At 46.8% G+C, this 15,445-nt stretch overlaps 1 protein-coding gene across 3 annotated transcripts in view; it reads left to right on the top strand.

The window, feature by feature from the left end:
- The window catches only part of LAMB1 (laminin subunit beta 1), a 75,138-nt gene that overhangs the window by 40,420 nt on the left and 19,273 nt on the right, over positions 1-15,445 (top strand). For 2 of the 3 annotated variants that reach the window (XM_082632994.1, XM_082632993.1), the window contains exons 16-24: positions 402-529; positions 744-867; positions 1,304-1,508; positions 2,873-3,016; positions 3,230-3,461; positions 6,176-6,339; positions 7,538-7,762; positions 8,766-8,980; positions 9,706-9,802. In XM_082632994.1, the coding sequence (XP_082489120.1) occupies positions 402-529; positions 744-867; positions 1,304-1,508; positions 2,873-3,016; positions 3,230-3,461; positions 6,176-6,339; positions 7,538-7,762; positions 8,766-8,980; positions 9,706-9,802 (1,534 nt within the window). The remainder of the gene's footprint in view (positions 1-401; positions 530-743; positions 868-1,303; positions 1,509-2,872; positions 3,017-3,229; positions 3,462-6,175; positions 6,340-7,537; positions 7,763-8,765; positions 8,981-9,705; positions 9,803-15,445) is intronic. The other variant, XM_082632995.1, reaches the window with a different exon arrangement.

Here is a 15,445-nt window from a genome sequence, read left to right as displayed (position 1 = left end):
ATATTCAGTATCTTGTAATAACCTATAATGGAAGAGAATCTGAAGAAGAATAGATAGATACATACGTATAACTGACTCACTGCTGTACACCTGAAACTAACACAACGTTGTAAGTCAACTCCAATAAAAGATAATAATAATAAGCTGTGTTTTAAGCTGGCTGAAAAGGGACGTTGGGAGAGGCAGGGAGCGCAGTGGGAGGCTGTTTCAGTGTCCAGGTGGGAAGGGGCTCGGGCTGGAACTGGGGTAATAGCCGAGGGAGTGGTCAAGAGGGAAGGGAAACGCAAGCGAGTGTTTCCCATTTAAACTTGGCAAAAGATGGATGGATGGATCCATCCAAACAAACGGGCAGCAGTGGGCCAGCTCGGTTGGTCTTCCCGATCATCTGTTTCTTGCTGTAGCTCCCCGACCACTGGGAGAAAGCTGTCATCACAGTGCAGCGACCGGGGAAGATTCCAACCAGCAGCCGATGTGGAAACACTGTTCCTGATGATGACAACCAGGTGGTGTCCCTATCGCCTGGCTCCAGGTCAGTGTGACAGTGGTTTGCAGCTCAACAGAACCAACATGCAAGTTAATTCTTTTTCTCATGTCTCGCCTGGTGAGTTGTACAGTTACCATTTTGGGGCCAGAGCCAAACGTGGACTGTTCCTTCCTTTGGGATGATCTACGTGGAGCTTTGATGGATTAGATACTTAAAGGCGCACCTTTGGTGGTTATTTTTCTCTTTTGTTTCGGGGCAGGTATGTGGTCCTCCCCCGCCCCGTGTGCTTGGAGAAGGGTGTGAACTACACAGTGAGGTTAGAGCTGCCCCAGTACACCTCCTCGGACAGCAGTGTGGACAGCCCCTACACGCTGATCGATTCTGTAAGTGAAGGTCGTTTCTGACATGAGCAGGGAGGGCTGGGCAGAAAGCATGCGTCAGCTTCCCCAGAGGGTTTTGTGGAGGGTGATGCTGAGAGGTGAGGCACAGCCCTTCTTTCTGCCCCCGAGGCCACTTTGCTTATTTATTTTAATAAAACTCCACCCTCTGGAAAGGATCTACTGAAGACGATCCTCCCTGAAAATATGAAGTGTCTTAATGATGCCATTTCAAACCCCATCCAACTTTGTAAGAAGTCTCTAAACTTTATCTGGCAAGAATATTTAAGAATGAAAAGGTTTTCACGTGACTCCAGGGGTCTGTTTTTTTTTTTTTTTCAAGAGTCAAAGAAGCACTGGGGTTTTTATGTGTTTGCTTGCGTTCATCGATGACCTGAGACAACCCCCGTAAGAACAGTGTGGTGTTCTGTTTTCTTCCTAGCTTGTTCTCATGCCATTCTGTAAGTCGCTGGACATCTTCACTGTGGGAGGCTCAGGAGATGGGGTCGTCACCAACAGTGCCTGGGAAACCTTTCAGAGATACCGATGTCTGGAGAACAGCAGAAGCGTCGTGAAGACTCCGATGACCGATGTTTGCAGAAACATCATCTTCAGCGTTTCCGCCCTGTTACACCAGACGGGCCTGGGTAGGTATTACTGCTGCTGCTTTGGCCCTTTCTTTCTCAAGAGGCCTGAGGACACTTGACATCACGAGGTGCGTTGGCAGGCATGTCCTGTAGTTCTGTGTTAGGCAGTCAGCCCAAAGGCAGTAGTGTCTCACCGACAGTTGGTGTTTGTTTCTTTAAGGGTATGTTAGTGATAGATCACCGCTGACAATGGACTCAGTCATCAAGTAACACACAAAGCATAGGGGACTAGGGAAAGGTCCCTGAGACTCTCCATACGCAGGGTGGGGAGTTGGGATGCAATGACAGCACCCCATAACTGAAATGGATATGTTGCTCTTTGAAAGGTCACTGGGCTTTTGTTGAAGGTCTTGTGATATTTGAGCTTTGAAGGCAAGGAAAGAAAACCTTAATGACCTCCTTCCTAGAAAAACCGCTTGTATCTGTCAACTCCGGCTCCTGCCACTTCCCTGGCACCCATCCGAGGGAGGATACCGCTTTAAATGGGGATTCTGAACAAGCTAAGGTGCTCACGGGGGGAGGATTGGGAAGGGCCCCAGCAAAAGGACAGACCAGTGCAAGCCAAGTGGACCTCACTGGGCTCATCGCTGTGGGGCACACGGCTGCCCTGGGTCACAGGCTTTTTTTTTTTTTTTTTTTTTTTTTTTTTTTGCAGTACGTGGGCCTCTCACTGTTGTGGCCTCTCCCGTTGTGGAGCACAGGTTCTGGAGGCGCAGGCTCAGCGGCCATGGCTCACGGGCCCAGCCGCTCTGCTGCATGTGGGATCTTCCCGGACCAGGGCACAAACCTGTGTCCCCTGCATCGGCAGGTGGACTCTCAACCACTGCGCCACCAAGGAAGCCCTTTTTTTAATTTTTAAAAAATTTTTATTGGAGTATAGTTGAAACTAATACAACATTAGTGTACAGCAAAGTGAATCAGTTATACATATCCACTCTTTTATTTTTTTTAAGCTTCTTTTCCCATATAGGCCATTACAGTGTTGAGTAGCGTTCCCTGTGCTATACAGTAGGTCCTTATTAGTTATCTATTTTATATATAGTAGTGTGTATATGCCAATCCCAAACTCCCAATTTATCCCTCCCCCGCTATCCCGTTAACCAGAAATTTGTTTGTAACCAGAGTCACATCTGTGACTCTACTTCTGTTTTGTAAATAAGTTCATTTGTACCTTTGTTTTTTAGATTCCACCTATAAGTGATACCATATGGTATTTGTATTTCTGTGCCTGACTTACTTCACCCAGTATGACAATCTCTAGGTCCATCCATGTTGCTGCAAATGGCATCATTTTGTTCTTTTTTATGGCTGAGTAAGATTCCATTGTGTATAGGGTCATGGGCTCTTGCCTGTCTCCCCTGCAGCTTGTGAGTGTGACCCTCAGGGCTCCTTAAGTTCCGTCTGCGACCCCAACGGAGGCCAGTGTCAGTGCCGGCCAAACGTGGTTGGAAGAAGGTGTGACAGATGTGCGCCCGGCACCTTTGGCTTTGGCCCCAGCGGGTGCAAACGTAAGTTGATCAGAAGAATTGTAACGTATTCATTCAGATCATGAGTCATACTAGCATGGGTTCCGTAGCTTCAGAAGGCATGCTGCACTCTGGAAATTGACCACAGGGGCCCATGAGCATTCTGCACTGGGCAGGGGGGGACTGGCCTATGTAAGGGGTGTGTTTGCAGTTAATGAGTTTTTCAGCTGGTCCCTTGGTTGCCTGTTTCCTCAGCTTGTGAGTGCCATCTGCAAGGATCTGTCAATGCTTTCTGTGACCCCATCACTGGCCAGTGCCACTGTTTCCAGGGGGTGTACACGCGGCAGTGTGACCGGTGCTTCCCCGGGTACTGGGGCTTTCCAAGTTGCCAGCCTTGCCAGTGCAACGGCCATGCCGATGACTGCGACTCGGTGACAGGGGAATGCCTGAGCTGCCAGGACTACAGCACGGGGCATAACTGTGAAAGGTACACGCAGCCTCTTGAAAGTAAAGAGAACGAGATTGTTTTTGGCTGAGCAAACAGCATCTTAGACAAACCACAGGATGAATCTCTGCCGGCCTCCACATGGCCCTTCATTTCCGATCAGCTCGGTATTTATTTTCTAGGAACTCGTTCATTGATGCAGAACAGATTTAGCTTACCCTCTGCGTGCCAGGCATTGTTCAAGGGCTGGTGTGTGTGGGGGGGGATACAGCAGAGAACAGAACTGATGTGAATCTGCCCTCTTTGGAGAGGCTTTCTAGAGGTCACCTTAAGGCTGTATAGAAATCATCTCTCTGTCTCAGCAGATCCTGGCCTAGGATGAGAGTTGTGAAATGTTAATGCCTAATTTAGGTCAAAGTAGAAACCAAATCCAAATGGGGCTTAGTCATTTTAGATGGTTTTGTTTTTTGGAAACATGTTATGCAGCTACAGCCCACATAAACTGCGCACAGGTAGATCTGTTCTCCAGTTAGCAGATGTTAATTGCATAATTATTATGGGTGTAGTGCACTGCACTAAGGGATAGTAAAAATTGGACATAAAATGTGCCTCTAATAACATTACAGCCCAGCTCAGTAGATAAGGAACAGTCCATATGAAAAAATTACATCCTGACCTACAGCGTTCATTACTAATTAAGAAAGGCAGACATGCTCTTAGAACCTGCTTTTTTTGGATTACTAGTCTCCACCTTTCAAGTCAATAACTCTTCTCTCTTCTAGTATCCATCCACATTATATGGGATTTCTGTTGTAAAAAACTTTCAGCAAGTGCTTCAGTCAGTGCAAAAGTTGCTCATCAGATGAAAGAAGTTGTTAGTGAAAACTGCATTTGCGATTACCTTATGGCTTGAAGATACGCAGGGCAGCGAATACTGCTGGATGGTATTCAAGAATTCAGCGATTTCAGTGACTACTCCTTGGAGTAAAAGTCAGTCCTTCTAACCACAAATGGTGTTGTGAAAAGATAACAAGGAAACAGTTACACAAGATTAAAAGGAAGAAATTAATATATTAGTGTCATCCCTTTTGTTTTCTCCCTTAAGTTTTTCATTACTGTTCTTTCATTGAGAGATGGAGAATATATTCGAGAGAGAGAGAGAGAGACAAACAGATAAGAAAATCAGATGAAAAAGGGGAAGAGATGGGTGGGGAACACAGGTCAACAGCGGTGGTTGTCCACAAGACCAATCTGAAATCAGGCCCACTGTGAATTTTTTTTGTAAAGCATTTTGATTTCTTGCAGAACTCAAAAGGGTATAGGAAGAGAAAAGATTTTCAGCCCTAGTTTGGATTGCAAACGTGCATTAAAGTATTTCAGATGCTGCTATCTAGTTTGAGCTGATTTCTCATTCTTTTCCTCTTTCTGAGATGATCAATTTTCATTCCTGTGAATTTAAAAAGAAGCTCTAGGCTCAGATTATTGCCGAGGGGGTTAGAGAGGGGAGGAGACAGGAAATGAACACTCAGTTCTTACCATGATGTATTTGGACTTATTTCACCTAGAAAAGCCTCATAGGAAACTTTCTCACAAACTGTTGCACGAAATTGCTTCATCACTGCTGATTTTCCCAGCACATAATTGGGGCACATGTTCTTGTATTGTGTCTGTGTCTAATTAAATAGAAGGTTAATGTCCCCTGAACAACTTTCCCCTTCTATTTCTTCATCCTTACCCGCTCCCCATTTTAAAAAAATTACCTCTGCCTCAAAAAAGAAAAAAAAACAAACAAAAAAACCAAAAAAACACTGAATTAGAAGTTCCAGGCTCTGTTGTGCTTGTAACCTGCTTATCTTGGGTGAGTTAGCTCACCTCTCCAAGTATCCAACTTTCTGATAGTAGAATAAGTTGGATTAGATGATATCCAAACTTCCTTCAAGCTCTCATGTTATAGGAAGTAAAAAAGTAACCTAATTACCAGTCATGTTGAAAAGCAGCATGACATACTAAAAGAATTCCTTGCTAAAAGTCAGGAGGCTGAATTCAAATCATGGCTCATTTATTCACTAGTTTTGTAAGGCTTGCCAGCCGTTTAAGCTCCATGGCTGCCTTATCTGTAAGGAGAGGTTTGAGAACTGTTGGGTTTGAGAACTGATAAGTAACATCTCTCATCCCTGAGAGGCAGACACAAGGGTCAGGCATCTGGAGAGCATCCTTATCGGCTTTATTACTGGTAAAGGCTGGATTGCAGAACCAAGGCACCATGGGCTTGCTGACCCAACGTCCCTCCCAGGCATAGGCAGAGACTGACAACCACGGGCTCTCTTTCCCCCAAACCCCGCCCCCAGACTCCTTAATGCAAGGACGGGAGCTACCAGGATGCTCAGGGCAGGCAGTAGGGTGCACCTGGGGAGACGTACCTCTTCCTCTGGGGAGGAGTGAACGAGCGTCCGGGTGAGGCCAGAGGTGTCACCCTAATGCAGGGGTCCTGCCATGGGGTCCCCAGGCTAGGAGCAGCAGCATCAGCCCCTAAATCAGAAACGGGGAGAGGGAGCCCAGCAATCTGTGTTTCAAAAGCCCTCCAGGGATTTCGGATTAGAACTAGTGTTTGAGCCACTGCTCTGCTGGGAAGTGGTTCATGTGGAAACGTGAGGAATGATGTTCCTAAACAGAGAACATGGTTTCTTAGACTCCTTCTTGTAACAGGTTTCTTATAACTATGGTTCATGACCTTCTCTCTTTGGCAACTGACGTAGATGCTTGGCTGGTTACTATGGAGATCCCATCATTGGGTCAGGAGATCACTGCCGTCCTTGTCCTTGTCCAGATGGTCCCGACAGCGGACGCCACTTTGCCAGTAGCTGTTACCAAGACCCTGTTACTTTACAGCTTGCCTGTGTCTGTAATCCTGGATACATCGGTAAGTGATGTGCAGACTTTGGGAGGAAAAGATGCGTCTTCACGAGATTAGTTGTTAAGGAGGAAAAAAGATGAAGAGTGAGCCAATTTAGTTGCTTTTTTTTTTTTTTTTAACAATCCTTATTTAAAAGTGAAGGGAATCTGAAATATAGAAGATGTTCTTTTCCTGTCTGGCATGTGGGGTAGAGTCCATTTTTGTGTCTCTGATAATCATCTTATAATACAGGGCACAGCAGCAAGCTCATTTAATCCGTAAGTCCCTGCTGACACTTTTCTGGTCTTCACCAGTAGAAAAGTTAATTTACATTTTACTTCTTCATTTCCTTATCCAACTTCTCGTGGAAGAGTCTCAGAGTAGTGAAGTGGCCAAATAGGGGGCAAAAGGAAGAAAAGAATATCATCTGGGAGTCCCCAGACAACAGAACCAGTCAAAGCTAGATACATTCTTCATTGTTTACGTAGTTTACATCGTGTACATCGTTGTACATACAAACATTATTTCATCCTGATGCCGCCGTTTCAAATACTCGTTATGCTTCTCCATGGCTCAGCCAATTGGCATGTTTCAGGATTTTTAAAAATAATTTGTTTTACTGAAGTATAGTTGATGTACAGTGTTTTAAATTCTGTACAGCAGTGATTCAGTTATCCATATATATATATATTATTTTTCATATTCTTTTCCGTTACGGTTTATCCCAGGATACTGAATATTGTTCCCTGTGCTCTACAGTAGGACCTTGTTCATCCTTCGGGATTCCTTAAGAAGGGAAATCGGTCATCCAGAGGGGCCCCATTTTTCAGGTCGCTCATGGAAGAGCAGGGATTTTTCCGTGAATATACGCCTTGGGTTAGGATGTAACATCAAGCCAAGCTTTCCGCTGTGAGACCACTGTTGCACTCCTGATCTGTCCGTCCCCGTGTAATGGGGAGCTAACCTCCTGTGTGCTGGAACCTCCAAACTCTCCCTGCCCTGCGTGGCCGCGGAGCCGGGCTGCAGCAGCATCGCTGCAAAGACCCTGCTTCCCCTCACGGCTAACGGCCCGCTTCCCCTGAAGGCTCAGCCACCCGGCTCGGTAACTAGCACACTGGGGACCCAGGCGCTGCCTGGATGGCCCCTCTGGGCGGCGGGAATGTCGGGGACCAGACCTTTCAGTGGGCAAGCCGAAGGTCCCATGCCGGTTTTCTTGGGACAACAGGCTCCAGGTGCGACGACTGTGCCTCGGGCTTCTTTGGCAATCCCTCGGACGCGGGGGGCGCGTGCCAGCCTTGCCAGTGTCACCACAACATCGACACGACGGACCCAGAAGCCTGTGACAAGGAGACCGGGAGGTGCCTCAAGTGCCTGTACCACACGGAGGGGGAGCACTGCCAGCTCTGCTGCTTTGGTTACTATGGCGACGCCCTCCAGCAGGACTGTCGCAGTAAGTTGCCCGTTCCCTTTGCCCGCTCCTTTGGATGACTTCCACTCTCTTCCTCCTCCTCCTCCTTGGGGGATTTTATTCTTCAGGGGTTTATCTCATCGGGGAAAATGCTTGTTCAGAGGAGTAAAATTTCACTGGTGACGAAAGATGAGGATGATTTTTTTAATTTTTCCTTTACCTCCTCATTTCCTGGCAGAGCTGAAGTGTCGAGCTGTGGCTGAAAGGGAACCAAAGGCTGTGTCGCTGTCCCCGTGATAAATGCCATCCCATAGAGTATATTGATTTCATGTTCTGCCCATGAACGTGCTAATGGGCTGGGACTTCTGCGTCCTAAATACACACTTTGGTCCGTACCTTTTCTTACATCATTGATGCATAGAGCCTTCCAGCTTAAGGAAAAGAAGGAAGTAACATCTCTGAAGTCTTTGTTTTGGAACACATTATTTCTCTCTCATCACAAGATCAGCCAGCATGTCCTGCTGTGGCTGCACGGCCCCCAGGCCCCTGTCTTTGTTGATACAAACACATGCAGAATGTTGAGGACCAGCAGGACCTGATTGTTTTAAGCCTTCCTAGCTTCAAGGGCTTCTCCCTGCCACGGCTCACACAGCCATGACTGTTCTTCCCTGCCAGGAGTTGGAAATCATTAGGTATCTCTGTTCCCACAGCATAGATTTTATTTCCAGTTAAGTCTTCAACTTTACAATGACTCACCAGCCACTTATTCAATCAAGTATTGTGAAAATACTGCCGGGCAGAATGTGTCATTTTGCAGGTCTGCCTGGGAAATGTCAGAACTGCATGGAACGTCATAAGAAGATGAAGACCACAGTTTTAGGTTTTTTTTTAATCCCCTCTGTTCCTTTCTCTACTTGTTTGCATTTCCAAGCTGAAATCTGGAGAGGGAAAATGGCAGTCATTTGATGTAGCTCACTTTTGCGTGATCTGTATGTTTTCCGAGTGTGACTCTGTAAGTACATCTGACCGGTTGCTCCTTTTTCAGAGTGTGTCTGCAATTACCTGGGCACCGTGCGGGAGCACTGTAACGGCTCTGACTGCCAGTGCGACAAAATCACTGGGCAGTGCTTATGTCTCCCTAATGTGATGGGCCAGAACTGTGACCGCTGTGCACCCAACACCTGGCAGCTGGCCAGCGGGACAGGGTGTGACCCGTGCGACTGCGATGCTGCTCATTCCTTTGGGCCGTCTTGTAACGAGGTGAGGTGTTGTGGCCGGCGGAGGCCGTCATGGCATATGGAAAGATGACTTTGAGTCCTGGTGACAGCTACTTGGTGGCCGGGCCCCAGTTAGAGAAAGGCACCCCTCCTTGTCACAGCCTTGCACCAGGGCACACAGCTTGGCAAACACAGCGCAGACTGGATATCCACCGTCACCGGTCCCCCTTGGCTGGGGCTGCGTAACTGTGCCCAGAGGCCCCATCGGATGCACCCGTAGCACCGCAGCCTAGCGCCCCAGCTGAAGGGGTGCAAACTCACTTTAGAGTGGACAAGGGGGGCCGTTTTTCTTCAATACCTGGCTGCCGAGTCAGGCTTTTTTTCCCTTAACCCCACAGCCTGAAATGAGCCACATAGTCATACCCAACATTGTAGAAAGTTCTCCTGTTCCCTGACACACACAGAATGGTGAGTGAGGTCACAGGTCACAGGTGGTCCAGGCTTGTGAGCGATGTGAGGAAACATGTCAATAAAGGGGGACGTGCTGTGGGCCTTCCCAGCCCCAGCTGCAGAAGAGCAGTTAGGAGACACTGGCCTGGGGCCCTCAGCACCTGGGATCAGTGTAAGATGCCCTGTTCCTGGTCAGGTGTGAGGCCTTCTCAGGCAGACAGATGGGTCCCCGTTCCCATAACCGGCAGCCGGAAAAGGCAGTGCAGCCTGGCCTTGGCCCGGCAGCCTGTCTGACCCGGCTCTGTCTTCTGGCCGCAGTTCACGGGGCAGTGCCAGTGCATGCCTGGCTTCGGAGGCCGCACGTGCAGCGAGTGCCAGGAGCTTTTCTGGGGGGACCCCAGCGTGGAGTGCCAAGGTGAGGTGCGGGCACCGGGCTCTCGGGTGGAGTGGGGGGGACGGGTGTCTGAGGGAGCCTTCTGTCCAGTACAGCACAATTGAACTTGTCTATAAACACGAGGTTTGATTACAAAAGAAATGCATGCTCATGGTTTAAAAACAAAAAATCCTGGAGGCATGTAAGTGGTAAAAAGTGGACCTGCTGGCTTCCAGCTCTGTTGCCCAGGGGTGAGGTTTGTCTCAGCACAGACGAGCATACATACGTACCCCAAATACACACAGAATGGCTTTATCTTTTTTTATTATTTTTTAAATGGAAGTATAGTTGATTTACAGTGCATCAGGTGTACATTAGAGTGATTCAGGTATATATATGTGTGTGTGTGTGTGTATAAAAATATACTTTTTCAGATTCTTTTCCTTATACATTATTACAGGGTATTGAGTAGAGTTCCCTGTGCTATACAGTAGGTCCTTGTTGGTTATCTATTTTACATATAGTAGTGTGTATAAATGTGAATCCCAACCTCCTAATATATCCCTCCCCCACTCTTTCCCCCCTTGGTAACCATAAGTTTGTTTTCTATGTCTGCAAGTCTGTTTCTGTTTTGTAAATAAGTTCATTTGTACTATTTTCTAGATTCCGCCTATAAGGGATATTATATATTTGTCTTTCTCTGTCTGACTTCCTTCACTTAGTATGATCATCTCTAGGTCCATCCATGTTGCTGCAAATGGCATTATTTCATTTTTTTTATGGTTGAGTAACCAGAGTGGCTTTTAAAAATGCGTTTAACCAAAATGTGCTCGTATTCACCATCGAGTTGTGCAAATTGACTTTTCCCCCCTCTGAACAGTATTTTGGGGCCAGCTTTCTTGTCTGCACAAGCAGAGCTAAATGTTCTGGAAAGATTGTTTGATCCCAGCGTAACAAGCAGGTGGTGCTGACAGTTAAAGCCCTCGGCAGGAGTGCACTGTCCTCATCAGCGAGGACAGCAAAGGAACAGGTGACAGGAGCGCCACGTCCCACTTAGGCTTATGATTAGCTAGGACTGTGAGGGAAAACTTGATGTTTTCTTAAGAATAAAACTTGTTACAATCATGTGGATCAGAAGGATTGCTTAATTTTTAGGCTGTTGCAATTTTTTTTGACCGGCCAGGTTATTTTTAAGATCTTCAAGTAAAAACATTTATGGGAAAGATGTTAATAGATTGTTGCTATTCTGTATTCCTCTTCTTTCTTTCCTACTTGGGTTTTCTTCCCTGTGTTTTAAGTTTATAACTATGGATAAACATCTTCTGTAGTTTCTTATTTGCTCTTTGACCCATTTTCTTCATCACACATCTGAAATTCTAGGTCCCTGTTGGACTCTACATTAAAAAAATACATCTTTTTCTTTCTTGGATACAACTGTAGTGAGAAATAATACAGATCTGCAAGTTAGTGGTTCATTCAGACTCTTCTGTTGAAAGTCACAAACCTAGACACTAAGTGTTCTTTCAGAGTCAACTCATCTGTTCCTGAATAGCCAGAAGACTTCAGACAGTGGACACGACCAGGACCAATGGCATATGATTTGTTTGTTTTCATTCGAGGTGTAGCCAGAAGGGTCTGTACTAACATCTTAGATGAGATGAAGGTTTGCTCCACAGAGGAGGAATGAAGGCTTTGTTGATAAGCGTGCTTTAATTCATCAGGCTTCAGTCCCAACGTTGGTTCTTAACGGGATCTGATTTTCTCACTTCCTTTAGAAGGTCCGTGACATTCAGTGGACCACTTGATTCGCGATGTCTCCTGCAAGTAAGATCCTGCTTAAAATCTGGTTTCTCCAGAGCTCTAACCACAATTCTGTTAAATTTCTCAATCTTGTACTGCCCCAAGGGCTTGATTTTCTCCAGATAATAGTTCTATCATTGCTTATATAGCCTGATTCTGTCAGCATGTGTCATTGGCAAAATAGCTTTGGCTGCCAAAGCTTTCTGACCTTTTGCTCCATCTAAGCTTTATTAGCATGAAAAACCTGTTTCCTGGAGTCAGAGTCAATCAGAGGATTGTTCATTTAATACTCAGAACTTTACCCCTTACCCTTTAATCTTTAAACTTTCACCTCTAAATCTGCCAGAGACATTGTGGCTTATAGGAACAGTATCAACTTGTTCAGGTCAAAAGTTAGATCATGTTTTAGAAACTTTGCAAAGAGAGAGATCCACGGCATCCATGTTCGCCAACTTCTCTGTTCGTTTTATCTAGAAGAAAGGTCAGCCTGTTACATAAGAAACTATGGGGACCCAAATGCTTTCAACACCCTGTGGAGGCAGCTCGTAACTGACAAGGCACCCAGAGAGGGTGAGAACTGAGTTAACGACGGGGGGAGTCCTGGCCAGCTGCGGGCCTTGTGCACATAGCGTGGCAGTCGGAGCAGGACCAGTATAATATGATGAGGGCAGGGACAAAAATTCAGTAGTGGAACAGAGTCACCAGTGAAAACAGGAGGATAAGAACTTGAAGGGACGGACGGGGTCCAGCGACCAGCAGGGACAAGAATAGGTGTCATCTGAAATTAGGTGGAGCTGTGGGGAAAAAATGTGACCACTTTTCTCAGATTACATCATTGATTGCCCAAGAATCTTCAGTTTCAAATCATTTAGTTGAACAGGGCACAAGTTTAGACTTTCTGGGGCCACCTTGCTAACAATATGCTTATAGAAAGACTTAGGTCATAGCTAAGTAGTCTCCTTATGGAAGAAAATGGAGTTATGTCAAGGACAAACGAGTTGAGCCTCCAGCTCATGAATGGTTGAATGTTCCCATTGTCCTGGCGGGTTGGGGCTCTTGGCCGATGGTGCTGAGTCCGAACAAGTCCATCACTGTGCTGGATGGAGAGGATCTCGCCTACCCCGTCCTGAACGTGCCGAGAAAGCCTCGGCCCGGAGCGCTGCCTTGTGCCCTGAGGACTGAAGGGGTCACAGGAGGAATCTTCCTGTTGATTGGTGGATAGCAGAAGCAGGGATCCTGGCTCTTGGAAAAGGCCAGTGTTTCTTTCTTTTTTTTTTTTTTTTTTTTTTTTGCTGTACGCGGGCCTCTCACTGTTGTGGCCTCTCCCGTTGCAGACGCGCAGGCTCACGGGCCATGGCTCACGGGCCCAGCCGCTCCGCGGCATGTGGGATCCTCCCGGACCGGGGCACAAACCCGTGTCCCCTGCATCGGCAGGCGGATTCTCAACCACTGCGCCACTAGGGAAGCCCAAGGCCAGTGTTTCTTAAACCCAGGCTGATTGGAAATGTGGGCCATAGGTGAGAGGCTCTGCAGAGTGGCCATTTTTTTTCATCCTGCTTGTTTCTCATTTCAAACTGTTTTTTGTAGAAAATCGAAGTACATTTTTTCTCAGACATAATTTTTTTTTTTTTAATGCTTGTCTACTTTTCTCAGGCTGGGATTCATTTACAGTCACCCACCTTTTTATTTCCAGGGTGGCTCAGGAAATCAGATTTAATTTGATTCTTTAGAGAACCACAGATACTCTTGTTAGTACAGGGAAGGCTTGTCTACGGCCATGTGCCAAATCCAGCTCACAGCCTGGGCTGGTGAATAAAGTTTTAATGGAACACAGCCATGCCCATTTGTTTACATATTGTCTGGGGCTGCCTTCGTGCTGCAGTGCCCGAGTTCAGCGGTTGTGACAGAGCCCATAGGGCCTGCAAAGCCTAAATATGCACCATCTTTTATAGGAAATGTTTGCCAACTCCTGGGCCAGACAGCCAGCTCATTTCTGCAGGTGAAGTCATAGTCATTCCCCCACCTTGCATTTCAAAACTGAAGTTACAGTACTGAGGCCAAAAAAAAAAAAAAAAATGTGGGGCTGGAGGAGGTAGAGAATTTATAGGAAAAGAAAATCACAGTTCAGAGATGAAAAAGCATTAAATTTCCCGCATTAAAGTAAAATAGAAAAGCCTAAGTAAAGTAAGAGTAAAGCTTTGGGCATGATAGCACATCCTGGGTCCCTTACTGCTGTGAGGCAAGGTCCACGGCAAAAGCGAATAAACCCAGTCACCTGATTTTAGGATATAGCACTCTCTCGCTCCCCAGGCAGGTTCAAGTTTCAAAAGGAAAGAGGGGGGACCAACGCAACCCTGAGTGACTGCCCACTGGTGCCCAGTGGGGAGTGGATGCAGCAGAGGAGAGCCACTCCCTGAGAGGGGGGCTTGGGGGGCGGAGCTTGCAGGCTGTGGGAAAGGGTAGGTAAAGTAGCAGGACGGCTGGAGGTGAGTGGTGCTGTCCTTTGCAGCATCAGAGGAGGGAAGCCCGGTAGGAACTGGAGTCACTTGGCAGGTGTCATGGAAACTGTCTTCGTGGAGAGTAACAAGGAGCTTTGGTTTCACCATTGGGGATGGATTTTCTTCAATAGGCAGGGGAGGTCTGTAGACTGGGAGGGGAGGATACAAAGAGAGCGGAAAAGTTACACCTGCTGATAAAGAGGCACACAGGCTGACGTTTCCCATTCTGGCATTCACTTGCTAATGCTTTCCTCTAGATCTCAATATCTCTAAAATGGGTACAATATTTTTCATCTGCCTACCTCTTAGAGAACTTTTTTTTTTTTTTTTTTTTTTTTTTTTGCGGTTTACGGACCTCTCACTGTTATGGCCTCTCCCGTTGCGGAGCACAGGCTCCGGACGCGCAGGCTCAGCAGCCATGGCTCACGGGCCCAGCCGCTCCGCGGCATGTGGGATCCTCCCGGACCGGGGCACGAACCCATGTCCTCTGCATCAGCAGGCAGACTCTCAACCACTGCGCCACCAGGGAAGCCCAGAGCATATATTTTATTTACTTATTTTTTAACTGAAGTATCGTTGCTGTACAATATTATATGTTACAGGTGTCCAGTATAACGATTCACAATTTTTAAAGGTTATACTCCATTTATAGTTATTATAAAGTATTGGCTATATTCCCTGTGTTGTACAAGATATCCTTGTAGCGTACTTTATACCTAATAGTTTCTACCTCTTGTTTTAGATGAGAAAACTTAGTAAAAATTGAGAGAACCCGCTGCCCACATAACCAAGAATATATTTATAGATGAAGGTAGAATTCTCATGGCTTGTTAAAATGATGACGGTCTCATTTTTAGAATGCTGTTCGTCATCTTCACAATTTGTTCAGCTTAAAAATCAGGCTTGTCCGCACAGCTGCCCAAACTCTCACCTTTCCACTCAGGCCGCCCTCTTACTTGAAGTGTGTGTGGAACGTGTCCGCGCAGTACACCTCGCTGCACAGCTAAGCATAGGTCTGGGCATCGTAGCTTCCTGCCAGGTGACCGAGGTTCGCAGGCAGATGGGTCCCTGGGACACACGCGGATAGGCTCCTGCCCGGGCCACAGGCCGCCCACTGCCCCTGCCCCAGATCGGGGGCCGCAAAGCAGCCCTGTCTGAGTCCCCTGCCTCTAGAGGGAGTATTGGACCAACACTTGTAGAAAACGGGGTCCTTGCGGGCCACTCATTGGAGGGACACAAAGAAAAAAAAAAAAAAAATCAGGCAATAACTTTTGCTATATACACTCTTCTTCTTCCCAAGAGAAAGTTTTTGATCCTCTGCCAAATAATCCCATTCCTTAAAGCCACATTGAGTTCCAGGTCCCCCTGGACTCCTATGCCTTTCTCT

This window comes from Mesoplodon mirus, assembly GCF_964341445.2.
Source record: "Mesoplodon mirus genome assembly, chromosome: 9".
NCBI classification, from domain to species: Eukaryota; Metazoa; Chordata; class Mammalia; order Artiodactyla; family Ziphiidae; genus Mesoplodon; species Mesoplodon mirus.
This window is presented reverse-complemented; position numbering and strand designations above follow the sequence as displayed.